This window comes from Hirundo rustica, chromosome 3 (genome assembly GCF_015227805.2).
Source record: "Hirundo rustica isolate bHirRus1 chromosome 3, bHirRus1.pri.v3, whole genome shotgun sequence".
NCBI classification, from domain to species: domain Eukaryota; kingdom Metazoa; phylum Chordata; class Aves; order Passeriformes; family Hirundinidae; genus Hirundo; species Hirundo rustica.
Window position 1 is genome coordinate 79,488,738 of NC_053452.1, and position 27,750 is coordinate 79,516,487.

General features: G+C 38.5%; 1 protein-coding gene across 2 annotated transcripts; it reads left to right on the top strand.

Annotated features, from left to right (window-relative positions):
- Positions 1 to 27,750, top strand: UBE2J1 (ubiquitin conjugating enzyme E2 J1). 2 transcript variants are annotated; one of them, XM_040059501.2, is made up of 8 exons: positions 1 to 127; positions 9,330 to 9,403; positions 11,080 to 11,211; positions 11,769 to 11,853; positions 13,229 to 13,334; positions 15,192 to 15,321; positions 19,047 to 19,178; positions 26,676 to 27,750. In XM_040059501.2, exons 1-8 carry the CDS (start codon positions 97 to 99, stop codon positions 26,946 to 26,948), a joined length of 963 nt encoding a protein of 320 aa, XP_039915435.1. In that variant the 5' UTR covers positions 1 to 96; the 3' UTR covers positions 26,949 to 27,750. The 2 variants fall into 2 exon arrangements, with proteins under 2 accessions (XP_039915435.1, XP_039915436.1); XM_040059502.2 differs by lacking the exon at positions 1 to 127 and adding an exon at positions 328 to 425.

Genomic DNA, 27,750 nt, shown 5'->3' on the forward strand with positions numbered 1-27,750 from the left:
CGAGGCGAGGCGGGCTGGGCCGGGGCCGGCCTTCCTCCTCCGCCCCCTGCCCCGCCGCCGGAGCCGCCGCGGAGGGAGCGAGCGGTGCCCGCTGCCATGGAGGCCCGGTACAACCTCAAGAGCCCGGGTAGGCGGCGGGATCGGGCGGGGGCAGCGGTCGCGCCTTTCCGGGCTGCCCGGGCCGCTGCGGGCGGACGAGCGAGCGAGCCCACCCACCTCGGGGCTGCCGCTGGTTGCGGAGGGCTCGGGGACCGGGGCCGGAACCGGGCGGAGAGGAGGGCCGGGGACCGCGGCGGTGGGTTCCCTGCGCCGGGGCGGTGGCGGCGTTCAGGCGGAGGCCGGCCGCGTTCCGTTCGCCTTCGCAGCGCGATGGCGTTAAGCCTCCCTCCGAGCTCTAAATCGGTTCGAAACACCCTGACCGCCAGGTTTGTGTATGTGTCTGTGTGCCCACGCATTTTTGCTCGTTTGTGGAAACGTATGAATGTTTATTCAGGTGGCCGTGCCCTGTTCCCCTGGGCATCGCCTTCTCTCTGAATAGGTGCGTGTGAGGGGACGGCTTGCCAAGGGTTACTTGGCCTGTGTGGCGTCAGTTTGTTTTGCAGAAGTGTTTCTGGACAGGCTCTGTTTACTTGCGTGTCTGCGTTCGCATGTTTGGTCTGACATGTTCGCATGTTAAAATGCATGCCTGTAACTCCTGGGCTTTCTTTTGAATCCTTGAAGTGAGAGTCACGCCTCAAGAGATGCGGGGAAACAGCGCTGGAAGGGAAGGTTTTGATTCCTAGGCCGCGAATAGTGGCCAGGCCATGCCCCCCCGTATGGCTGTGTTGGAGCAGTGGCCTCTGACCGGCTGTGCCAGGGCTTCACCTCCTGGGAGCCGCTTGCACAGCCGGAGGCCTCACGCTGCCGAAGCAAAACCTTTTCTGCAGCTCATAGGGGCTGGTAGAGTTTGTGTGTGGGTTGCTGTCCTGCCCCTGCTCTCCCCTAACCGGGTGTTGAGAAATAGGCATTATCAGCTTCATGTTATTGTGATGAACAGTGGGTTTATTTTTTAATCATACCGTCCTGTTACCAGCAGGAGAGGTGGGGAGAAACTGAATGCTATGATGACTTCTACCTTACAGATGTCAGTGACATGCTTGTTTACAAACATATCTCATGCGGATGATGTGTCTATTGCTAAATTATGTCCCTTAGCCTCACACCGAAGTTGCATAACTGAAAGATAAGAAGGTTCATTAAGCAAACGATGAACTCGTTGTCATTTAAAATATCTGGAAGGAATACTTCTTTTTTTTTTTAGGGAGATATGCAGGATGTGTGGCATATGTGAATTTTTACAAGGCTACACAAACACGCTCACTGGTTCGCCACGTCATGGGAAACAGTGATGGTGTGCTGTGTGACAAGCACCTGGGACCTGGGTGGAGAGGACAAATATTTGTGGCTTAATTTAGAAATGTTCTTCCTCTTTCTTGCTACTTGTCCCTCCTATATTAAAGAGAAAATTACCTTTACTGGAATTGATTTTCAGCACCTGTTGGTGCTGAAAACCAGCTGGAACCAGTTGTTCCATAGCAAAATGAATTTTTTGTGCCAAAGATAAATGATTTGTACAGTGGCTTAATATTATTTCTCCAAATTAAACATGTTTGGTTACCTATTAATATATTAAACTATTTCTTTTTGTATAGATAGTGAAAGTTTGTAAATTATATAAATAACTTCTAAAATTTCTGTAATGATTTAAAATATTGCTTTCAATAGTCAGTATGTGTGAAATCATTCTCTGAACAGATGGGCAAAAAGGTGTTGAATAAATATAAACAAATATTTTAAATAAATATTGTTTCTTTAACAGTTGTCCATTAAAATGAGTTGACGGTAATTATGTATAGCCACTGCTTTTAGTCTGGCACTTTACTTGCTAACCAGGTAGATATGCATATGCAATTACTTAGTATTTCTGTGTACGTTTTACGAATTCCTATCTTGTTCCAGTTACATGTGCAGTTCAGTGGTAGTATCTTACTCTTGCCATTCGACTGAAGGCTTATGATGGAACTGTAGAATATTCTAATATTAAGGTGGTTTCAATTGATGTAAATGCACTAAAATACATTAAAAGAAGTCCACCATGTTTTCTATTTCAAGGTGTTGTGTCATCTGTGATCTGAAGGGATTACTTTGGTAACTGAGCCCTCTAGGGCTTTAGAACGAGTAGCTGTCCTTGTGCCTGTTGTTGCTGCTTTGCCTTTAATAGAGGAAGAACCAAGCGGCTAACCTTTATGTCAGCTTTAGGGATTTGGAACATGCTATCTTGATACATAGTGGAAAAAGTAATCATTTTGTACCTGTACAAGAGTCTTCTGCTGTTGAAATCTGCTTTTGAACTTGAGCAAACTGACTTTGTCTGCTCAGTAGTTTTTAAAAGGGCAAATCCTACTAACCCTTTTTGTGTAAGTTGCTTTAATGTAATGTTGTAGATGAAAACACAAATAGGAAAATATTGTTGAAAGAAACATGTGCCTTTACTGATCTTTATTTTAAGCCAAAGTCTGCTATAAGAGTTGTGAAGGAGCTGAAGTTCATCTGTGGTTAATACCTGGATCCCTCTTCCGTGAATGTGCTAGACCAGATTGATGAGTGGAGATCAGATAGTCGGCTCTCCATTGCCACACTTTTCTGTGTGCTCTCAAGCAGACCACAAAGAGCGGTATTACTACAAATCTTTGTCCTACTGCTGATTGCTCCCAGGCAATGTGTTCATCTTCTTCCTTATCCCTGTTTCTACAGCTAATTAGTTCATCCCAACATATCTGAAAGATGGTAACTCTCCATAACACAAAGCAAGTTGTCCCCCTGCACACCACGTCTCTTTTGATGAGAGGTGGCACAGCTCTGGGCTGTCTGGGTTTGCCATAGGCACAGGCCATGGCCAGTGATGGTCTGGGATGGCCAAGCAGCTCCTGTCACTTACCCCCTCTGTAAGAGCAAAGAGCCATGGAGGCATTCACCTGATGCTGTCTTCTCACACTGCCTATGAACTTGAGTTTCTTTTTTATTTCTTCCCAAAAAGACTTAATTTTGGAAGGGGTGAAATTTCATGCTCCACACTTCAGGCTTCTTTGTATTTCTTCAATAAGGCAAAGCCTTGTAACCTGTTGCTTCATATTTTTGTGTGTATTTTTGGCAGTTGTAAAAGGGCGAGCTATTTTCTGTCTTAGGATTTCAAAATGGATTAGTCAGTGTATATCAGGCTGCTACCACATGGCTGATAAACCTCTCCCATCAATATTAAAGCTCAGCTGAATAAAGCACGGACTTCATCCTCTTCATGCCTCAGGAACATCCCTATTTTCTGAAATTTATAAGACAGCTACTTGGAATAATCTCTTTACTTTTTTTTTCCCTGAGAGCTGTGACCCTTAGCCTGCTGTGAGATGAGATGCCAAATCTTGGGCGGTCACCGCTCTTTTAGTGACCATGTCTTGCTTTTGTGAAGGCTATGACCGGGCATCTGAGTGGGTTATTAGCACAGACACTTGAATTATGAACAGCTACTTACAGAGCCTACAAACAAATGTGATTTTTATTTTTTTCAAGGGCAGAGTTTGTTTCACTTTATGCTGACCACCTCATTGAGAATTTGATTAGCCGGGGCACTGGAGGCCTAGGGAGAGGACGTGGAGGGAGGCATTGCATGGGTATTTATTGCCCAGGAGCACTGCTTTGGGATCCTGGAGCCATAGGGAACATAACAATGCTGAGATTGGGATCCTCTTAGCTGTCATCCTCAATATGATTGCTCCTTTTCCACAAACTGTACTTCTTTTTCCCCTGCATATTTTGTACAAGTAAGTGTTCTGTGCCAGCAAGCATGCATCAGTTCTTTGTTAACAAAACAGCTAATAGGAAATAGCCTCTAGCTGTTGTGCTGCTTAGTACCTTCTGTGTATGAAATACGGATAGATCGTTTAAAAATAAAAAATTGAACAGATGTTAAAAATTTATTAAGGCTGAAGATACTGTTTGATCTTAGTGTGTTCAACAAGCACCTTTCATTTAGTAAGTTTTACCTCCCTTTGTGTTGATTGAACAATTGTTTCCAATTGCAACTACAAGAAGAATACTGTACTTCCTGCTGCCCTGAGGACTAAAGGTTGGCTGTTTCTGAGGGTGAGAGGAAAGCAAGACAAGACTAATTAAAAGGTTTTTTGTTTTTTTTTTTAATAGTTGTTAATACTTTATATGAGTACAGGAGACTTGTTGGTCATGTGAAAGAATGTTCATGAGGCTGTGAAGATATAAAGCAGCTATTCAGGAGGCTTATGGGTCTTGAGAAAGGATGTATCTGAGATCCTTAGGATGGAAAACAGCTGGCTTTTTTCTTGGCAAATGGTGTTTCCATTTGTTCTGTAGCAGAAGTCAAAGGAACTGCCAAAGAATGTCCTGGTCTTGGCTGGGATGGAGTTAATTTTTTTCCTAGTAGCTGGTTCAGTGCTGTATTTTGGATTTTTTTTCTTTTATTTTTAGTTCACAAATGGTCACACATCATTCACAGGCTCTAAGCTGTCCAGGAGAATCACACCCACAAGGTGACATGCAGGTCCTAGTGACACTGTGCAGGTTGCTGTGAACCTTTTAAGAGTTGCTGTATGTTTAGATGTAATAAACCATTCTCTAGAGAGTACAGGAAAACAAAACAAAAACCAACAACAAAACCCCCCACATTTTCCATATCAAAGAGCTGCTGTGACTCTTTGCTTTAAATATATTTTCTTAGATGCGTCAGTGACCACATCATGTTAAGTGTTTTGGTTGGTTTTTTTTTCCACTTAAAATGTCAGAGCTTGTCAGGTGTTGTCATTTTACAAGAAATCCTAGACACTTTACACGTAAACTTAATCCTGATTTTTTTTTTTTTTTTTTTTTTTTTTTTTTTTTTTTTTTTTTTTTAATTATGTGATCCATTCATTATGCAGCGGAACTACTGGCAGTGTGATTGACTTGTTATTTTTCCCCTTACAAGAAATTAAAACATTACCTTTAGTAAATGAGATTTTCTTCTAAATGCCAATGCAGTTTGGGTTCCCAGGTGCTTTGGGCTGTGGGGACTGGTGATTCAGCAGGTGACTCTCTGTGCTGTGACCTCTGAAGTCACTTGATGGTTATACCAGCTGTAGGTCAGGCACTGTTGGCTCAGTGGTCAGGTATAGAGTGGAAGGGGGAAGAAAACAAAGCCAGCTGGATTTAAGAAGACCATCCCAAAATGTGATCCATGACACTTATATGTAATTGAAGGGACTTGATGCTTGTTTCAAATGGCTTCTGTGGTTTTATTTTTTAAAATTTTTTCTACTTCTATTTTCTGACATTTTTCCTAATTGTAGATGGTGGCCTCATTAATAGAAAAAAGCATAACAAAGATGACTTCTGCTTTGCTAATGGCTTAAGTGGATTGAGTAGTTACAAAAGTTTCTCTGAGATGAAGGGTTTTATGAGAGCTTTACTTTGATTGGAAAACTTGTATTCAATAAGATAACTGCATCCTTACTTGGACTGTTTTGGTCAGCAGAGCCATATGGAAAGAGTTACTACTTTTTCTGTATTTCTCCTGAGTAGGCCTCTAAATCTTGCTTAAAGTGAAAAAAAAAAAAACAAACCAGCAGCCATAAATAAAAAGGTAGGAAACATTTGCCAAAGCAGTAAAAGCTGTCAGGTTGTTTTATTCTTCTTTTCCCTGCTTAGATAAGTGAACCTGAAAGATTGAGAGATCTCTAGCTTTATGACAGCTATTCTGGATTCCATTATTTATCTGTTCCTCGTGTATTTTTTTTTTCCAAACAATAGAACTGAAATTTCAAACGGAAGTTTGAAGATTCATTTCAGAATTAAAAGGTTGTTATACATTTGATACTGTCGTGCAAAACCACCTTTTTTTTTTTTTTTTTTTTTTTTAAGGAAAGACATAATGATTTACTAAGAAAACACCACCGATGTTCAAATCCTGTCATCTCTTGAAGCATCTAAGTTACACTGATGTTTACAAAAACTGATCACTTGCGATTTCTGTGTCCAGAAGGTTTCCCCAGCCACTAGATGCAGACTTGTCTGGTTGGGCACATAGCAGGAGTACTTGAATGTGACCTGCAGATATATTTCAAAGAAGCAGTTGTGTAAACTGAAGTTTCACGGTAGCTTGAGGTAAATTATGATGAAAGTGGAATTTGACTGGACGTGTTTTTTGGCAGAAATAAATCTGTTGATCACATATGCATATATTGTACAAATTTTGCTCCTTAATTGTTATTCTACCACCACTCAATTCTAAAGCAAGCTGGTACCTTTAAGTTTGGTTCTCAGATTTTTAATATCCATATTTTGCTTTTTAGAAAATGTTGATAAGTTCAATGTAACACAAGAGGCAGATTGTCAGGCAAAGCCTCTGACCTGTAGTACTGTCTCCTCCACAGAGTGGTAGAGAGCTCCCACACCTCCTGTTTGGTGGGAACTCTCCTGTAATCTCTAGTCCAGGAACTTAATTTCCTCAGGATTTAATTTTGATGAACATTGATAAAGTGTTGCTTAGTGTATCTGTGAAAGTTTGGTAATTTTTCACACTGATGGTTATGTCACATTAAAAAATAATTTCATTATTTTGTCTCTAAAGCCTGTCTTAGATAAAATCAGTGTCTTGACTTTTTTTTTTTTTTTTGGCAGAATTAGTGATACTCTTTGACTTTATTGTCAGTCTGCGACTCTTTATTTCAAATGGGCCCAAACCATTCTGATGTTTCAGAATTGCCATTGCCAAATGCTTACTCAGTGACTCAGTGTGGGTTGAAATACCATGACTTGTTGCAGGCAGACTTTGGGAATTATGCTTGTTTCTTCCACCGCAGTTTGTGGTAGCCAAAGGAGGAACTGTTTCACAAATACTGCAGCAGTGCTTAAAGAAGAAACCAATTTTGTGCTTTCTTCACTGGATCACACATTCTCAGAATGAACTTTTACCACTCCAGGCTTTTCTTTGCAGCCTCTCAGCTGGTATTTTTCAGCAATGTGCGAAGAGAAATACAAAATGGTTTGGGCCGGCCTCAGGCAGCAGCACCTTCTGCTAGATGACAGATCAAAGCTCTGTCCATCTTGACCTTGAGTGCTTCCAGGGATGATGCATCTGGGTAACTTGTTCCAGTGTGTTATTGCCCTGACTGTAAGAGAATTCCTTTCATATGTCCAATCTAAGTCTGCTCTCTGAGTTTAAAATCAGTCCCTCTTGTCTTGTCACTACAGGCTGTGGTAAAAAGTTACTTTGTTCTTATAAGCACCTTCTCGGTATTGAAAGGTCACAGTAAAGTCTTCCCAGAGCCTTTTCTTCAGGTTGAACAACCCCAGCTCTCAGCCTTTCTGCATACACGTGTGCTTCTTAGAATCATGGAATAATAGAAATGCTTGGGTTGGGAGGCACCTTAAAGATCACCTATGTCCACTGCCCTGCCTTGGGCAGGGTCACCTTTCACTGGACCGAGTTGCTCAGAGCTCTGTCCAACCTGGCCTGGAACACTTCCAGAGAAGGGGCATCCACAACTTCACTGGATAACTTTTTCCAGCACCTCACCATCCTCAGAGGAAAGAAATTCTTCCTAATATCTAATCTAAATCGACTCTCTTTCAGTTTGAAGCTATTCCCCGTCTTGTTGCTACATGCTCTTACAAAAGTCCCTCTCCCATCTTTCTTGTAGGTTCTCTTCACATATTGGAAGGCTGAAGTTAGTCACTTGATAGATTCTTAAGAGGTCCTGGGTTGCTTAATACTGAAAACTTCTTATGAGCAAATTGTTTCTATGATACACAAGTGCTAAATTAGATTGTGCTCTGTTTTGTGCCCCAGGAGTGGAATAGTATTATGCTCTAATAGCTTTCCCTCTGTGAGCATGGGTGACTGCACATGATGCTGTTACGGGGGAATGTGTTTCTTTTCTGTCTTGGTCCTTCAGCTGGAAAATCTCAGTAACAGCTGTCCGTCTTGTCCATGACTGCTCTGTGTTTATTAGGTTTTGTTACATACATTCTCAGTTTTCTCACGGTCACTGTTTTGCTTCATGGCTTGTTCACTCCTGAATTGGCTCATCCTGCTGCATGCCACTCTTCTTCCAAGGCAAGTGTCCAGCCTTGTTGGCAGTGAAGCAGTAGGGGTCCAAAGCCTTTTCTGGTCCAGACTGGTTTTCTTGTTTTTCCTCTCTAATGAACTGGTAAACTGCAATGAAGATGAAAGAGACAAACTGTTACTCTTCAGTGTCCGAATGCTGCTAGCTGGGGTGACCTGATGGGATCTGTAGGGTGTTTAATTGACACCTCCTTGTGGCAGCAACATAACTGAGGTAACTGGCAGCAGCACATTTCCACATAATCAGTTTTCTGTTTGGGTTGTTAGAGGTGAAATTCTCAAACTTTGAGCCGTTGTTTATAGCTGTCCGAAAGTGTGAAGGAGGAAAGGAACTTTTCACAGTAGATTGGAAGGAAAATTCCTCTGCAGGGAGGTTAGAGTTTTTATTGGACATTAACATATGGTGCACATGAGGGTGCCTGAAGTGTAAGTGATGTAACAGAGCTTGCAAAAGTGGCCACAAGAAGGAGATGCAGAAAATACAGATGATGCTGGTATTTCTGAAGTGGAAGGTTAGAGAGGGTTACTAATGACTATCTTGAAGTTATGATAGAAAAATACCTGGGTGTTCACACTCAGTGGCAGTTTCCAGCTGCAGAGGCCCTGGGTAAATGTTTCTGACTGGGCATACGTGTGTTCAAATCTAATATAAAACTTCATTTTCTCTTACTGGTGATGTGCTCATTTCTCTCAAGTATTACCTAAGGGACTAGTCATGTAATTTTCATGGGAGGCGTCAGGATAAAGCTTTTCAGCAATTGTTAAAGATGCACATGATGTCCTGTATCATAAAATGTCGAGGTTGTTAGCCTTGTGAATCTTGTCGTCTGAAACTCTATTAATGATATGTATGTTTTTCCTCCTGTCTGGTGCAATTACTGATATTAAAGTACTTTAGTCCCACTGTTCTGTGTTGAGAAACTCTGTAACCATGCACATATTTTTCATAACTTTATGCTTGTATAACCCATTTAAGGTTTAGTCATCATAAGTAATTATATAGTGTCTTGAATTATGAACTCTAGTGAAGAAGCCGGAATATGCTGGAGAAGATTAGTTAGCTGAGAAGAGTTCTTCAGGAAATGTTTTATGTATTTTTTCTGTCCAATGCATATTAAGTTATTTTCTTCATTTTCATGTCTTATGCTTTCTTTTTTTTCAGCTGTCAAACGTTTGATGAAAGAGGCTGCAGAGCTGAAGGATCCTACAGATCATTATCATGCACAGCCTTTGGAGGTTTGTTTCTCTGTATGTTTGCAAGAGCTTGTAATTAGGCAGTTTTATTCATATATACTCTTAATTAATATATACTCCTCTAAAATGCATATATATTTAAAATGTATATACTTAAATGATAGCAAACCAATTTTTTTCCCTGTGATGGAAATCAGCAGCAGAATTCAGCTTCACTGGTCTTGTATTTCCAGGTTATTGGTGAAAGTACTTAATAACAGTTTTACATTGCATCTGATCAGTTTTATAGCATGGGTGTGTTTATTCCCCTGTCTCTTTCCCAAAACTATGGAAATACTTAAGTCAAGCTTTTTGTACCCAAACCTGACATCTGGCTCAGTTGCTACATTGGTCACTGAAACACTTAACCTAAGGTGATGTCTGAGGATTGCTGTTTTGCATTTAAGAAAACCTGTGAAAAACATAAATGTATGCAAATCTGGATGCATTGAAAGAGAGAGGGATTTCACTTAAGTAGTAACTTCTTGTCTGAACACCCAGTTAAATCTTTGGGCTGAGAGGACAATGAAGTTCTGGTGGTTAGAAGCTTAAACAGAAATCCCTTCTGATTTCACTGGATTAATTAAAAAGGCAGTGTTCTGTGGTATTCAGTTAGGAGATTTGATTCTTAGCTGTTTGCAGAAATGCATAACATGCTTAACATGCTCACATAATAATGCATGTTCTTAGGTGCTATAAAATGTTCCTTATTGTCTATACTAGTTTTTTTGCTGTTGCTTGATTCACCTTCCTGTGGTGAAAAGAGAGGTTTAATTCTTGCTATTACTTGTAACCTACATGAAGATATCATTTCTGGATTAGAACTGTGTCACACTGGGAAGAGAACAGTGGCAGATGAAAGGAGATGCTGGAAATCTTGACAGTTATCTCCCGTACTTGAAAAACTGTGACTAGGTGGGCCTTTCCAACACTGTAATACATGTTTATTATTAGCTGAGGGATCTCATTCACTGACAGCAAGCCTCATTTGGGCTCCAATCCTAACAGGAGTTGTTCTTCTTGTAAATATTGAAGAAATTGTTGGCAGCACAAGTTCTGATACACAAGTCCCAGCTCAAAACCTCAAAGAAATAACATTTAAAGAGAAGTTATTAATATGTCCAGTGACAATAAAACTCTAGATTTCAAAGTGTACCTTTCAAAATTGTGCACTAAGGCACAGTAGGGCACAGTAGCTGTTTGTTGACCTGGGCACAGAAGGAGCTTTGGGGAGGCTGTCATTAGTGTTCTTTCTTGGTGTACGTCTCCCCTTGGTTCTCCAGAAATTATTGTTCTTCTCTGAGGTAAAGATCGAGTTTTCTCTTAATTGACTCAGTTTTCCATCTGTTGGGTAATAAAACTCTTGTCATAATTTGTACAGCTAGCATAAAGAATTTGGATAATGCATTTGAGGGCTTTGGGGAATTATTGCATAAGAAAATTATCAGAAACTTAAAACGCGTTATCCTTAGTGCTATGTTCTCTTAACTCTCCATTTAATTTTGGCTTCTTGAAACTTTTGCCTGCGTACTGTTTCTTTAGTCTGTCCTTGTTCAAGAAAATGGCATTGAGTTGTCTGTTTCTGTGACAAACACTTCTTTTTTCTGACGAACACTTCATTTCTCTCTCTTTTTTTTTCCTTTTTTTCGCCTCTTCTTCCATTGATGGGGTCATTTTAGGATAATCTTTTTGAATGGCACTTCACTGTTAGAGGCCCTCCAGATTCAGATTTTGATGGAGGGATTTATCATGGGCGAATAGTGCTGCCACCTGAATATCCCATGAAACCACCTAGCATTATTTTGCTGACGGTAAGTAAACATGCTTACTAGTTTTTTCTTTTTATGTTATCAATTCTATCATAGGTAGAGAGAGAGAGATTTCTTGGCATTTAACATAATGTCATTTTTGTAAGAACAGTGGCACAGTATATTGTAATTCAGGTTCCAAAGTCATTCAAGATTATTTCGGTAATCTCTAATTGCACAGAGCTTCATGCCTAATGAATGGAAGTTTGTTCCTCTGGTTGAAATCACACTGCTGATGTGATTGTCTAACCTTCTCCCCATGGGCCCTCTTGGTTTCTGTTGAAAACATTGCTCAGATATAGGAAGGCAGACCTGTAGTTTGGGGCAAAGGCCTTCCTTAGTGCATCGTTTTGTAGAAGGTTTTCTTCATGCATTAATAGAGTCAAATGACAGAGTTCTGTGTTCGGCAAGCTGAATGCCAATTTTATGAGGTTGGCAGCAGTATAATTGTCAGGTTGTTTGCATATGGAATTATTTTGATCCTATTTTTTACAACTTTTACCAAAAGTCAAGAGTTAACTTCTATCATGTTTTATTGTATCCTCCTTCTTTCTTTAAAGCCAAATGGCAGGTTTGAAGTGGGGAAGAAAATTTGTTTAAGCATCTCAGGGCATCATCCTGAAACGTGGCAGCCTTCCTGGAGTAGTAAGTAGCAATTCCTTGAAAAATGTTACCCCTGACAAACAACTTGGTCTTTAAGCTGAAAAAAAATCTCATGAAGAATGTTTATAGTGGAAAAGGAGACAGATTTTGAGGGTGTAAAATACAGGGAGAATTTGTCAAATGTAAGGTCATAAAAGAGTGGAATTGAATGATTTGGAAATGATACTAAGTAAATGCTAGGGCTGAGAAGCTGAGGGGTGATGGTAAGCTCTTCTTTACTTGGATAAGCATTAAGAATTCTCAGATTACTTAGAATATTCTTTGTGTGTTTTGTTTTAAATTGTTCTTACAAAAATAAATCCTATTACTTTACCCTGGTTTTGCATGATCACTAAGCCAGCTTGAATATTAATAGAGGGGAGTTTTCAATTCTAATGCTGTGGTTCTGAGCATTCAAGAGGAAAGATAATGTATCTGAGCTCAGAATAACTGAATCTTCTCTATCTTTAGTTTTAAAAATACTGTTATCACAGAAATTGAGATCTAACACAGTTCATCCAAGGCAAGGCAATATGTTCAAATAATTTTAGTTTTGCTTGGTACGCTACATCAAGTATCTCGGTATCGGTTTCACTTTTAAAATATGTTGGTAAGATCTTAGGAGTTTTCTAGCAGAACTTTTATTGTCTTTCATGTTTTTTTAAAGAGCAGAAAATACTGTGTTTCTAAGTAGTTGTAAAAATCCTGTCTCTTTTCTGTGGTACTTATTCTGATATGATACTTATTTACCAAATCTATTAGCAAAGTGTCTTGAATTCTTAAATTTCTGTAAAACAAAGTTCAAGTAGAGATGTTGTCAAAAGAGATGCTTTAGATGGCAATTCTGTTACAAGCAGTTATTAATATTTTAAGCGACCTCCTTCCGCTTTTATGATGATATAAAAGGAACAAGTTCTGCAATACTTTGTGAAAAACTCTGAGCATGTGTACACTAAATTGCAAAATACGTGTCTAATAGAAAACAGATGCAAAAAGAAGAATTCCCTGTGAACCTTCTTATCCTCTTCCTCTCCTCCTGCTCCCGTTCTCCCACCCCTTTTATATGTTAGTTCTGCTTTACCTTTTTTCATAGTTTTTAAAGTCTGGAACACTCACCTTAATGCAGCATTTTTGTAACAATTAATTTTTCTTCTCTGTTGGCTGGTGGCCTTTTCTTTGTTTACAATGTGATGTTAAAACAAAATTAAGAAAGCCTTACAGTGTACCAAGAAAACACCCCTAAACCAGTGCTGCATGTAGGAAATTCAGACTTGGCAGAATGAAGTTTTGCAATCAGAAAAGGAACTTTTCTGAGTGTGGAATGAGATCACATAACTGTTTCTGTCACCTTGTTTATATCTCTGTTTTCCCATTTTAGTAAGAACAGCTTTACTAGCCATCATTGGATTCATGCCAACCAAAGGTGAAGGAGCAATAGGATCTCTAGATTACACACCAGAAGAAAGAAGATCTCTTGCAAAGAAGTAAGTGCTAAGTTTGTTACTGTAGGTACATTCACTCACTTTTAGGGTAATGCACCATGTAGAAAATAAGCTACTTCAGTCTATTCTCTTGCATTTATTCCAAATAAAACAAGTTTGATGCCTTGTATATGTAGTTGCTTTTTCCTCTGAATATTCTGCAAACTTGGAACTTGCAGTCCAACAAAATATTTTGAGAACATTCTGTTCCTTCCAGCATTGTGTGGTCACATTGTGTGGTAGTAGTAGAGGTTTGTCTGAAATTCAGACTTAGAGATGTAATTAACGTGATACAGCACTAATTGCAGCATGGAGAGAAAGTGGGTATGATGGAATTGATAGTAAGTGGGGAGAAAACAACCAAAATAATAATGCATAATTGTCTTTAAGTAAATAATAATAATGAAATTATTTCAGAATTCTGAAGCAACTTCTCCTAAATGATCTTTAGGAAATTAATTTAAGATTAGGTTTGTGACTATGATGAAATCATTAGCTTAGTGGACAAAGGGGAGGCAGTGGGTGTTGTTTATAGGGAATTTAGCAAGGCTTTTGGTGTCCTTTCCCTTATCCTCCGTCATGAAATACACCCTAGGTAGGCAGGGACAGTAAGGTGGATTAACTGCTCAAGCTGTCTGGCTCAAAGGATTGTGATAAGCAACACAAAATCCAGCTGCAGGCTGGTCACTATTGGTGTATTCCTGGTGTCAGTACTGGGGCCAGTGCTGTTTAGTGTCATTAATGACCTGGATACTGGGACAGGGTGCACCCTCAGCAAGTTTGCTGCTGATCGAAAACTGGAAGGAGTGACTGCTACACCAGAAAGTTATGCTGCCATCCAGAGGAACCTCAGTGGGCTGAAGGAATGTCAGAGAAAAGTCCTCCCCCTGGAGAGGAATAATACCAGCTGACTAGCTGACTAGAAGGGAGCTTGGAAGGGAAGATTCTGATGGTCACCAAGCTGATCTTGAGGCAGCAGTGTGCCCTTGCAGCAAAGAAGGCTGATGGTGTCCTGGGTTGCATGAGGAGGAGCGTTGCCAGCAGGTCAAGGGAAGTGATTCTACTTCAGTACTCAGCACTGGTGAGACATCAGGAGTGCTGAATTCAGGTGGGGTTGTGACCAGGTCAGAGTACAAGAAAGATAAGGACGTCCTGGAGTAAATTCAGTGCAGTGCCACAGAGGTGACTGAGGGGCTGGAACATGTTTCATTCATGAAGATAGTAAAAGAGCTGGGAGTGTTCAGCCTGGAGAAGAGAAGGTTCAGGGGAGCATATCCATGTGTATGATTATCTGAAAGGAAGTTGTAAAAAAGGTAGAGCCAGGCTCTTTTCAGTGGCTTTCAGTAACAGGAGTGAGTCAGTGAGATGGGTTGGTCTTGATGCTGTTCTATCAAGTCTCTGTGGTTCCTCACTGGCCTGGAGAGCTGCCTGCAGTGTGCCCTGTAGAGAGATGGTGTGAGAAGGTAATGTTCTCCAAGAAGCTGAAATTCTTGGATTGGAGGTGCAAGCTCCTGGGTCCAGTATAACATTTGTAAAAATAGTTAAATCTTTATAATTTTTATTTGCTGCAGATATAAGTATTTCAATTGTAGGAAATTATTAATGAAGTATAAATAATAGTGATATTTAAGTCAGTTGTTAATACTTTCCTAAATGACATGAGAGAATTTGTGTTAGTAATATAGATAATTTTCAACATATCTTTTTCAAGATAGTGATTTGAGATAGAGGTAAGTACTTCTGAGTTACTGACCTTGCCACCACTTGTTTTTCTGTGAATTGTTCTGTGAGTAGTTTATTTAAACAAGCACATAGGAACACTGAGTGCATGCTATTCTGAGCTATGTCATTTGTGGGCAGGTCACAAGACTTCTGTTGTGAAATGTGTGGCACATCTATGAAGACAGCCCTTTTACCACTGACATCTGAAAGTGTGTCAAGCCAGGCGGACAAGGAGGCTAAAGAACTGGCCAAACAGATTAGCTTCAAGGTAAAGTCACTGAATTTTTATCTCTCTTGTACAGAATTCCAAAAAAAAAAAAAAAAAACCAAAAAAAAAACACTGAGAAAAAACTTGTAAATCAGAAACATTCATCATTTCAGAAAACCTTCATCAATTGCTATGTGGAAACCTGTTTTCTCAGGTATAGTCTGAAAGAGAAAAATAAGAATGGATCTCTTGAAATTTGCCAGTTAATAAGTTGTGCATCTCAAGCATCGATTGATTAGCTTGAATTTTAGTGGTGACCACTGTGTTAAAAACTGCCTATGTTGCTTTTACTTCCACATTTTCAGACACTAATAACTTGATTAAATTCTCCAGAATTAGTCTTATCTTAGAAGCGGGAGGAAAGTTTGGGCTAAGCTAACCTAATTTTTTTTACCTTTGTGATTTTTTTTTTTCCTTTTGGCTTATGGAAGGAATAAAACATATTACTACTGAAAAATGGTTGCAAATTCTTTTGAACTACTCTGCTACTATCTGAAGATACTGAAAGTTGAACTCTGGTATGGAAGTTGCTGTGACCGAAAAATGTGTTCTCTAGCTTGTGTTTCAGTGAAAGCAAGGTTTGTTTAGACAAATACATTCCTTAGAGAATTGCATGTTTTGCATGCACAGTGTTGTTTTTCACTGGGTTTTCCACTAAACTCTTAAATCAGCCACTAAGGAAGACTACTGTGCATGAGGGCAGGGAACTACAGATACATTATGAAAATGTGGCGTTATTGCAGAACATATCCTCGCCAAGGTCAGGGCTGCTATTACGTCCCCTTTTATCACTCGTATTCTTTTAATTGTGACCTAGAGACTACTGCTTTTTTTGTGTGTGCCATGAAAGTAAAGATTATCTTTGTCGGAGCATTCCTGCCAGTTTTGCAGGACATGCATATTCCTGTGCCATAACGCTTATGATAAAAACATCTCTAAGTATTTTACAAAGATGGAAAAACAGAGTTTTAAAGCTGAGATACTTGGAGAAGAAATGGATTGCCTTTTCCTGGCTTTTTTACAATGTATAAGGGCTTAAAATTGTAGGATTGTTTTTTACTTAAGAACTGCTAATCTTCATCAAAGAAATTCTAGAAATAGCAGAGTTAGGTTTTGTTTGAGTTTCTTTTGTGAGAAACAGCTCATAACTTACATTTTCTACCTTTTTCAGTTTTAAAATTAAAGACTTAGAGACATCAGTCTTTAATGAATATCGGTGCTTTCCATCTATCTGTATGCTTGACACCACCTCCTAAGAACAAGCGCTTGTTAAGGAAAAAAAATGAACAAAAGTCTTAGGTTTCTACAGCCTTTTACCATCCGTTGTGGGTGGGTTTTTTTTAATAAGGTAAATCAGTTCTGTCCTCTGGTTACATCTTTCTTCCCTTCTCAAATCAAATTTTAGGAGTTGGGGTTTTTTAAGCTTCCTGCTTCTTGGCTCTGCTTGACTTTATCTGTTTGTTGTTAGGCTGAGGTGTTCAATTGATGTGTTTGTAATAAACTAATAATATGAATTAATAGCAGAAAATAAAGAAGTTTTTAATCATTTAGATACATTCCGTGTCAATTTATGGGGTAAGATTTAGATTGCTTATTGGGATAAGATCAGATTGCTTATTGAGTGTATAATTTGAGAGAGTCTCTCTACTAGCAAACATACTAGCAACCTCTGCATTAGCTTCATTCTTAAATAAGAGATTTCCGAGCTATGTGTAGATGAACCCAGGGTTATTGTGTTTCTTACCAGCTTTAAACAAGATGGTAACTCTGTAAAAAGCCCCCTGTGTGCTATTGAGATAGGAATATGAAATTCAGGAGGGGGAAAAACCCCCAACACATCTTCTCATTAGAGTTTTCCCGCTTCTGTGAGCATCCGCCTTTGTTCCTGTCTGTTTTAATAGTAAATTATATTTTATATCAGTTATATATTGACTTCCAAATACTTTTCTGCATTTTAGGTGTTACATAACAGAAATTCCATTTTGCTTAAAAAAAGGAAAAAGAAAAATGACTAATAGCATATGTATCACTGTAAAACAGTATGGATTGCCTTCGTATTGCCATCACAAGGCACATTTTGGAGTAAAATTAATTCTGTGTTCCCCCTCATTATTAAGTTTAAATATGTTGGTCATCTTTTGAATATTAGTCTTACTTCAGTCTGGATACTGTACTTAGTACTTTCATAAACTGAAGTAAATCAAATGCACATTTGGTACTGCTTTATAGAGATTAACAGTAAAGATGAAATAAGGTCATCTTGCCAGAAGCAAGAGTATGAAAATCAGTACTCACAGGTTCCAGGGAATTTATGATTCAATATAGGAAAGAAAGATTCACCCCAGGTGTTGTAAAATGCTGGAGAAGACTACCCAGAGAGACTCTGGAACCCCCAGCTTTGGAGATGCTCAGAACTTGTCTGGACATGACTCTAGAGAGAGTTGGACCAGGGACATCTAGAGGTCCATTCCAGTCTAAATGGTTCATAATTCTGTGTTGCTTTGTTAATGATCCATATTTGCATCATAACTTTTCCTGTCTAATATTACAGTTCATAATAGTCAAGTGCAAAGGGAAAGCAGTGTTGTCAGATACTAAGTTTTCAAATGTTAAATCTATCTCCAGATTGTTTTGGTGCTGTATTTTTTGGATTCTCTTAAGATAATACACATAAAGAAACAGAGAACTTAATTTTCTCACACTAAATAGTATCATGAAAGAGTATTATACTATGATCTTATCAGTTTGTTATCACTGTAACTGGTTGTTTTCTAATACACCGTTTGTATTTCTTGCTACTACTACCACCACTACTTATGTCTGCATTTGAAGACAGTCACTAGATTTGAAGTTGTCATCTTTGTAATAAATTGGGATCTAGACACATGACTTGGGAGGTGACCTGCTTACCGATAAAAATTGATATGGTCATAACTTTTTTTTTAATGTGTAAATTTTAAAAGTATTTCAGTTCAGCACTGTGATGGTATGTTCTTTTCCATTCCCAAGAGATGATTGCTGGCATAAGGGTTTTGTTCTTCTGCCTCTCCCTACTGATCTCTTGTCTCAGATTTCCTGGGCAGGAAACCTAAATTCTGGGAAGTAATGCATAGTAGACATTTTGTAAATGTGTATGAAAGCAGTATTACAAGATTCGTATTTTTTCTTTTACTCTCTGCTGAAATTTAAATACTGGACACTGATATGCATATACTACCCAGTGTAGTGTCATGCATATATGCCCACTCTGTCTGTGAGGCAACTTTGGTACTGAAACCAGTACAGCCGCATTACATTGGCAGTCACAGGAGGCTCCTTAGTCCTGTGGGGGTACTTCCCTTGTATCAACAGTAGGTCAGCATTGTCTTAAGGACGTGCAAAACAAAGGTTTTAGAAATTGTGTTATTCTGGCATAATGTCCTGGATGTTAAAAAGAATTTTTTTTTTCTCTCTACATCTGTGCATTTTTTGAACATTATATTTGTTTTGTGCAAACAGAATTGTTTTTTAAACCATTGTTTGCACATTTGCAGCCTTATTTTTAAAGGATGAAAGTTTCTTAAACTTGTTGCTGTGTGATTGAAATGCAACTGGCACACCTGTTTGTTACATTTTGGTAAGCCTCATATTCTCTCATACAATAAAATACACATTCCAAAATAAGCCAAATAGTTTTGAAACAATTTTGATCTTGTCTGTGAAGTGTACATTTGTGCTTCTTGTAGGCAGAGGTCAATTCATCCAGGAGATCTGATGCTGGACCCTCAAACACGTCAGGACTGAGCCACTCTGCTGCTTCACATGAGCCCCAGCAGGATGGTGCAGCTAGAGCATTCCCAGATCCAACAAGTGCAATGGTATGGTCCATCTTTGAGTTTTATTGGGCATAGTCTGAACGTGAAATTGGTCCTCTTAAGCTGATTGGAGTCCTGATTAAAGTATGTAGTTCACATATTTATTCTGGAACTCCTGCATACTTTTAAATAAAATATATTAGCAAATAGTATGCTGAATCATTTTTAGAAATAGCAACCTCTGCTTTCACTCCCTTCTCATAAAACAATAAATAATATTCTTTTAGCAGTGTTTCTTCCCAGTGACTCCTTTAATTACATTAAATGTTCATTAAAACTTTATGGTGTCTGAAGCACTACAGTTTACCATCTGCATAATGTAGCATGAATTTTTTCTACAGAATTCTTAGCCAGGGGCAAAACATGTTTCAGTGATAACCTGTAGCTTTAAAATATTAATCAATACTATCTTCTTGGGTTTTACAACCTCTTAAGTAAGTCTAAAATATTCTTACCATTTGAAGTATGACACCTATGTTTTAATACTGCAAGGTGTAGGAATTACATAAAGGTTTCAGAAGTGACTGAGGTCTGGTGATGGGCCAAGGCAGCTGCTGTTATGACTGTTGCAAATGCAGGCTAAATTCACGGATAAATTGCAGGCGAATCCCAGCTAAGCTGCCTTTTTTAGAGACGATGGGGATGCAGATTGGCTAAAAAACCTACATCATGTCCAATAACATCTGTTGTGTGTTTCCAACGTATTTTCAAGCTATGTAGACATATAAACATGTTAATAGCATACTTTTTTCCCCACAATAAGTATTTTTCGAGATTGTTCAAGATTCAATAAACCATTTTATTATATTCTTATAACAAATCCTGACTAATATAGTAGAAAGAGCTGACCCACCAAGGCATTGCTGGGATTTTCTTGAGGAGAGAGACTTTTTAAAATGAAACACATTTTTAAGAAAACTGGTTTTATCAATTATATTGATTTAATAATTAATGATTAAATTAATTTTCAGAAGATCATGATAAATGAGACCTTTAAACATATAAACATATAAATGTATGTAAAAATATTCATATATGTGATTAATTGTAAATGATAAGTGGGTTCATGTTTTAGGGAGTTGAACTAATGTTCAGGATTGTTAGTTTTACTTTGAACCAACACCTGTGTTTCTGAGCTGTCACTTTTTGAGTGTTAGGAATTATCTAGAGCCATTCATCAGTGGAAAATAGCCACACAGTGAAAGAAAGAAATGTGTAACAGGAAAGACCATTTTAAGGAATTTGAGCTTGCTATTTTTGTGTTCTTATTCATGTGAAAGATAATAGAAATCTTTTCAAAGTAGGGCACTCTGGGCTTTGAGCTGCTTAGAGGTGTGAGAGAGTACCCATGCAAACCCCAGATCTTTTCTACTCAGCTGGGTTTCTTGCTTGTGTAAAATCTGTTTGAGTTCTTGTTGTATAAAGACCTAATTCTGCCTAATTAAGTTGTGTTAGATGTGAACAACAAAACATATTATTCTCTCTTTGTGGATAAAATGTTAGTCACTTACTCCACAAATGTGTCCTTAATTAAAAGCTATTGTAGAAAATTTGCTGGGTTTACTCTCTCTGAGAGTAAAAAGGGGAGAGGTAGGTCAATGCTGAATTCTTGTATTAACTTGTGTAATTCCTTCTAATATAGTAGATTACTGTCTCACTCTGAAGCGTGGGACCTTTTGTCTTTCTAGACAATACGGAGGTGAATACTAGAGGTAATCATGCAGAAAAAACGGAGTGTTACCCCCTCTGCTCCTAGAACAGTTGTAACCAGTCTTCATTAAAGACACAGTGATAAACAGGTGCTAAGGAAAGGGTCACCTCTAGGTGAAGGAATCTGTAGACTGTGTTTTACTGTGGGATTGCTTCATGGTCGAGTTTGTTCTTTGCAGCAACAGTTCTCTAGTCCATGATTTTCCTTTACCTTTGAGTTCCTTGAAAGGCCAGAGATTTTTGGAATGTGTTAATGGCAAGATATTAGTGAGCACAGTAATGTTCTTTCTGGGACAGGGCTAATTTAATTCTCATGTGAAGAGTGCGCTGAAGTGGATCCCTGGCATGGCATCAGGCATCACTTGGTGTCCATTTCTTTGTTCCCTGCGGGGCCTTATTCCTGAAGAGAGAATTTTTCATTCCTGACGAGAGAATTTTTCATTCCATCAAATTTTTTTTTTAATTAGCTCTCCTTTCTGTCATTTCTGGCTGTTTCACCTAGGGAAAGGATTATAGCGTCACTAACTAAAGAAAGACCAAGTCTTAGAGTATTTCCATTAAGCATATTTTTTTCGGATTTCAAAACTTAGTTTGAAACTGTTGTATATGTTTTGACTGTCCCTGTGTTACTCAGTAATTTAGTCTTACAGATTCTTGCCCTTTGAAAATACTGTGTAGTTGCTGGGTGGATGTATTTGTCTGTGGGAGAGGTGCACTCAGAGCTGTTGACTTTCAGGCTTTCCCTGCATGACCACATCTTCCAGGTCACTTCCCTTCCTCCCCACCTTCTCTTGTTTTTTTGCCTGACCAGTAGTGGTTGTTCCCATTCACTGTACTGTTCGTAGTGACAGAGCGTGCAACACTGCTGCAGATGTTGCACATCGGCTGTTAAGTTTTATGTGTCTGTATTATTAGGTAACATTCATCCAGCCTTTAAACAGCTGATCTTTGAAGAAGAAGGAGGGGAGGGAGTTGATTCTCATGCCAGTGAGAGCTGCTTCCCAAGAGAACTTATCACAACATTATTGAGGCTTGCCAGGTGCAAGGTAACAAGTACAACAGCATGAGAACAAGAAAAGAACAGCGCTGCTCTGTAAAATGATGTCACAGTAACTTGTATAAAAGGATACAGAGCTGCAGAGAACAGTCTTTAGCATTAATAAAACTAAAACAATAGGCTACCTAAGGCATTATGGAGCATAGTACTTCTGAGGAGTCTGAACCCTGTGCAGAGAACACCTCTGACTGGACTACTTCTGACAATATTTTTTTGTTAATTTACAGTAGCTGTTGATGTCTACTCAGGGCAAAGTAATGGTACATTATTCTTGTTTGAGTATTCAAAGTGCAAGCAAGGTGATGCTGCTGAAAGTTGGCTTGATAAAAGTAATTACCCTTAGTATTAAGGTGAGATCCTTCCACACCTGAGCCAAAGGAATATATTACAGATACTCAGGTTGGACTCAGAATAGACTCAGGTCCAGTGGTCACCTAAATTTTGGTACCAAAACTCTGATCACATTGTGACTCACTAGTGGAGGCTGGAGAGCAGTGCAGTTTACTCAGCAGCAGAGAGTGGTAGGCTGCATTTTTGTCTTCCCCCCTGATTGCATGGACTAAATCCATGTGGATTATTGAGACGTTAATTTTGAGGAACTAAGGATTTTTAGGAAAGTTAAGATAATAAGTTGCTGTATTAGCTGAAGTAGGTAGGTAATCTTTGTTCGTAGTTAACAGAAGCCGGATCTTAGATAAGCTACCCCGGATCTTGTAACTCATTTCTTGTCAGGTTTATGTTTATGTAGTTGTGCTTGTAATGAAAAACAAAATGTGGTAAATAGGACATAAGATAGCTGCAGATTTCCTGCTTAAAGGACCCGTTGAACAGAGGAAACTGTAAGTTCTACCAAGGAATCATTTGTCATGAATACATTGAAAAGGTAGAAAGGTCAGGATGAGGAAGACTCATCTTACTTCCTCATTTTGGGTGACCCCTCCCCAAAATAGACCCCCGACTCATTTTAAGAAACAAAGTACGCATGCTTAATAGCCTTTTTGCCAATTAGCATACGAAGCGAGGAATGGGAGGTGACAGGGGTATGAATATGCATTTGTATTTTGGATATTCAACACTTTTGTAAATAAAAGACTTTGTAATTACCTGTGAATTTCGCAGTGCGAATTAGGGAAATATCCCACATACTGCCCCGCCGCAATAAACATACACTTTCTAACTTTAAACTGTTAGAGAGTTTTTGTCCGTCACAGTTGGGTATTGATACTAGATCAATACCCATATTTCTTTAATAAGTCGTTTTATGTGTCTGAACTTCCACCAAATCTGTAATGATACATTTGGTGTATTGATATGGAATGGTGTCCCACTTTGGGGCTTATGGCTAGTGAATAGAGTTGATGTTTGATGAGCTTTATTAAGTAACAAGGTAAAAACTGTAGTTGGGCTGTTTTCTAGTAACCTGGGAATACATTAAGCCTCAGTACATCTGTTATTAAACAATATCACGTAGTAGTGACCTGCACTGATAATAGTGTCTGGATGGGGGGGTGATAAAAATAAAGAGTGTAGCTGAAGCCAGCTACTCTTGAGCTGATGGAGGAGGTTTCTGTCAGAAAAGGGGGCTGTGTTCTGATGCATGAGATTTATAAAAGCCCTTACCTTTAATCATAAGTTCTGAATGATGTATTGGTAAAAAGTATTTCCCTTTATCTCTGCTAAGTGATGTCTTATTTTCTTTTTTAATACTACAGCAACCATTTAAAATGTCTTGACAATTGAGAGTACTTGTCCCAACTTTGATTCATTAAAAAATAGACATTTTTCATATTAGCCATTAAGCCATGCTGCGTCAAACTTTGCCATTTCTTCAGTTGGAAGTTGTACAGATAAACAAGTATTTCACGTATCCTGATTTCTGCATCTCTGCCCATACCATTAGTATAAGTGAAAGAGGCTTCAGTAACCCAGAGAATTTATATAGTTCTGAGTTCCTGAGTTTGCTATATTTTTAAAGCATCCCTTCTAAGATGATTATTTAATCCTTTTAGAATTCTGATAAAAATTTTTAAAATAATGTCCTGGAAATATAAAGGGTGCAATGAATTCTACCAATGAATTTCCTTACTTGCATTTTGTTAGATGATATAAGGTTTTGATAGTTCTAATACAAGTATATTTTACTGGAATTGCTTATTCATCAAATAATTGTTCAGATGTCCTTGGAGCAAAGTTTTCTATCAGTCCTAACAGTTTCAGAAGCTTCAGAAATAATATGACACATAGTAATATAAATAGTATGTAATAATGTCACACATGTATTAAACATCTGTAAAGATCAGATGCTAAAGGTGGCTATAATGTAATTATTATTGAATATTTCTATTTTTAGTCTGTTAAGCCTCATCCATATTTCCAGTATGGTTTGGCAGAAACCATTGTTTGGCAGAAACAATGGAAATTGTGTCATGTGAGGTGTTGTGTTAGTCTAAAAATCTCGTAAGATTTGCTTACAAAGAGTTTAAAGACTTGCCATTAAGTGGAAGACAAGGTGATTCTGATTTTTTTTTTTTTTAAATAATGCAGCCCATCTGCCACTTTTGAGATTCTTAACAGTTAAGTTTTCAAACAAACAAACAAATCTATCTATCTATCGAATCTATCTTATCTATCTGTCTGTCTGTCTATCTATCTATCTATCTCTATTATTTAAGATAATGTAGCACCCAAATTTATATCAGGTCATGATCACTCCTTTCTTAGCTTTCTTCTGCATATCTGGTAATAGTTGGCATTGATTATGTTGGGAATCCCAAGGTGGTACATTAGTTGAGCTTTGTGTGAAGCCGTTGGTCTTCTGCTGCCACAATCCATCTGTAATTTCCTTAGAAAAATAACTTAAAGCTTTGAAATTGTCCGTGAGATTTCTCTTGAATCACTGATCTGTTCATGTCAGTGTATGACAGATTCTTCTATTCAGAACAGGACCTTTTTGTTTTATTTTTAAGTTTTGCAGTATGGAGAAGATGTGTGTGACAGCCAGCGCTAGTTACTTTTGTCAGTAAGATGAAGGATTATGAATATTTCTAGACTTTTTTATATCTATAAGAACTGTTTGAAGAAGAAAAACACTGCTTACTGAATTGGTAGTTCTTGTGTCCTGAATTAACTTCTCTCCCTCTTGCCTTCTGGTTGATGGGAATGTAGATGAATCTAGAAACTTCATTTTTCAAAGGCTTGGCTTCCCCAAGTCTTTATTTTCCTTGGCATGAGGAGCTTTCAAGTGAGAAGCAGAATTACTGTCTTCTGCAGTGTACTGGATATCATGACAGGCTGCTTGTGGTGTTCTTGGCTGTCTCTGCTGATAAAATATATCTTCTAAAAACATTTTTCTTTGAAGCTACCCAAGCTGCTTCGCTTATTTAGGCAAGACGCCTGTGTAAACAGGCAAGTTGTCAAATCTGGTGAGTAATTGCATCAGTACTTCCTTGCCAGTGATAAACAGTAGGGAATACTAAGGAGGAGGAGGTAGGAATGGAAGGCCTCTTGCCTGGATGAGACAGATCACTGACTAGATGAAAGTTTTTAATTCTTTGTTCACACACGGAAGAGTCACAAGACCAAGTGCTGTTCACTGTCTTGTGGATTGTCAAACCTGGGAAGGTTCTCCTTTATGAATATAGTAGATGGCTCTAGTGGTGCTTAAGGTCATGGATATTGATTATTAAAAGGCTTTGGAAACAATCTAAAATGTCCAGAATTCTAGTTTTACCTGCTCTAATGATAATTTTTTAGAAGGAAAGGGGCAGAAAGCTAATTCTGGAAAATAGCTGCAAACTGCTTTAAGTAGGAGTACCAGAAAACCTTATTTTCTGAGGACTGAAAATAAGACTTAAAAATCCCTACAATTTTTTCTCAGAGCCCTTTTTTTTTTTTTAACACTTTTAAACTGAACCTTGTCAAAATGCTTATTTCTAATGACTGTGCTGTATCACTGTTTTTAATATCAAACACTGAAGTTTGAGCTTTTTAGTATTTCAAGCAAGATTAGTCTGGTGGAAGATAAGATGCCATATTTTCTAGTTCATGAGATTGAAACTTGGTTTCTTCAGCACAAAATTCTCTTGAACAGAACATCATTTACTGAAGTTTATTTTTTAGTACTTGTTAGTGTCAAACCGAGTTTGACCAGTAGAGGGCAATAGGTCAGTGCCTGCACACGTGCTGTGCAGCTGGGATCAGGGAGGTAGGTAGTTTGTGGTTAGGATTTTTTTTTGTTTTTTTCAGTGGTGGTGATGAGAACAGAGTTCTGGACCCAGCTGTCCACAAGAAGCACTGCAGCATTGCTTAATTGCAGTTCTTGGACTTCTCTCCATCCTTCTTTTGGCTTCCCCATCTCGTTTCACCTCCAGCATAGGCAGCATTGCAAATTTTCAGAGATTTAAATATCCAGAGGATTATTAAAGAGTTCTTAAGTAGCAAAGAGTTAAAACAAATCCTAGACAAAGATATTTGAAATCTCTAACACAAAGACGGTTTGACAGACTTCCTTCAGCCTTCTCTTGTCTATAGAACTGCTGATTTTCAGCTTGAAATATACTTCTACTCAGGATAGTGCATGGACAAAACCAACCAGCTATAACAATCTTGTAATTATTAGTCACATGTGTTAACAGTTATCTGAAGGGCACATTTTAGCCCTTACGATTTTCTCTCTTGCTGATCTTACGTGCTCTGTTGTCTGACAACTCTCCTATACAACATTTCTTTTATAGTCTGAAACTCAGAATAGCAGCGCTGTGGCTGGCCAGGAGCGTACTCCAGCTGTGTCCAGCACCACCACCTCGATGAGTCCTCGGCAGCGCCGTGCGCAGCAGCAGAGCCAGAGACGGGCCCCAGCTTCGACCGACTTTAACCGGGCGCAGCAGCCGAGGGTCAACACGAACCACACGGGGTCAACTGTGCTCATTGTCCTGCTGACCTTTGCGCTGGCAGCTCTCATATTCCGTAGAATATGTTTGGCTAACGAGTATGTATTTGAGTTATAAGGTTGTTTGTCCTAACAGCAGTGACTTGAATGCTTCACTGAACATTCTGTATTGGCTAAGACATGAGAACTGTTTACAAAGGTTACTTTTTGTATTTACGCTTAAATCCTTATGAATGTTAATTTACCTACGGATACGTTACTTGTTAGAAAAGCAAAATTGGACATGTAAGCTATGAGTTTTGAGTGCCCACTAGGTACTTGGAGAAACAGTGCAGTGGAATAGTAACATTAAGGCATGTGAGATGGGACTAAATTTGAGTAATTTATAAACTAGAAAAAGACAATTTTTAAAAAATGGTTGATTAAATATTTTATGGGGCATAAATGCCCATATAAATACCCCATCTAAGTTAGTATAAGATTTGACATTGGAGAGGGGATTATGAAATGAAACACTACTATGTGTTTCTGCCTGGTGAACTGTTAATTTAGAGGGAATACAGTTTTGTAACTGCTTTTATTTGCCATGACACATTTCCAGAGGAGAAACAAATACAAATTGGTTGTGGTGCTGCTTTGTGTGTGTGGAAGGAGGAAAGGATTGTGGGAGAAAAGTTGGTTGCCAGAAAACTTACTTGCATTATTTTGATTTTTATTTTTTGAAAGAAAGATTGGATAATCTTTTGAAAGATTTGAATGTCCTCTTCTAGTACTTTCAACTGTATATCTTGTTTTTAAAATTTGAAGATTATGCAAAACATGTCTATTCTTGCAATAGTTATAAATATGTAATATAATTATTTACCCAGAGCTGTTGTCTTTTAATTATACCAGAAATATACATAATGTGTTGAATTGAA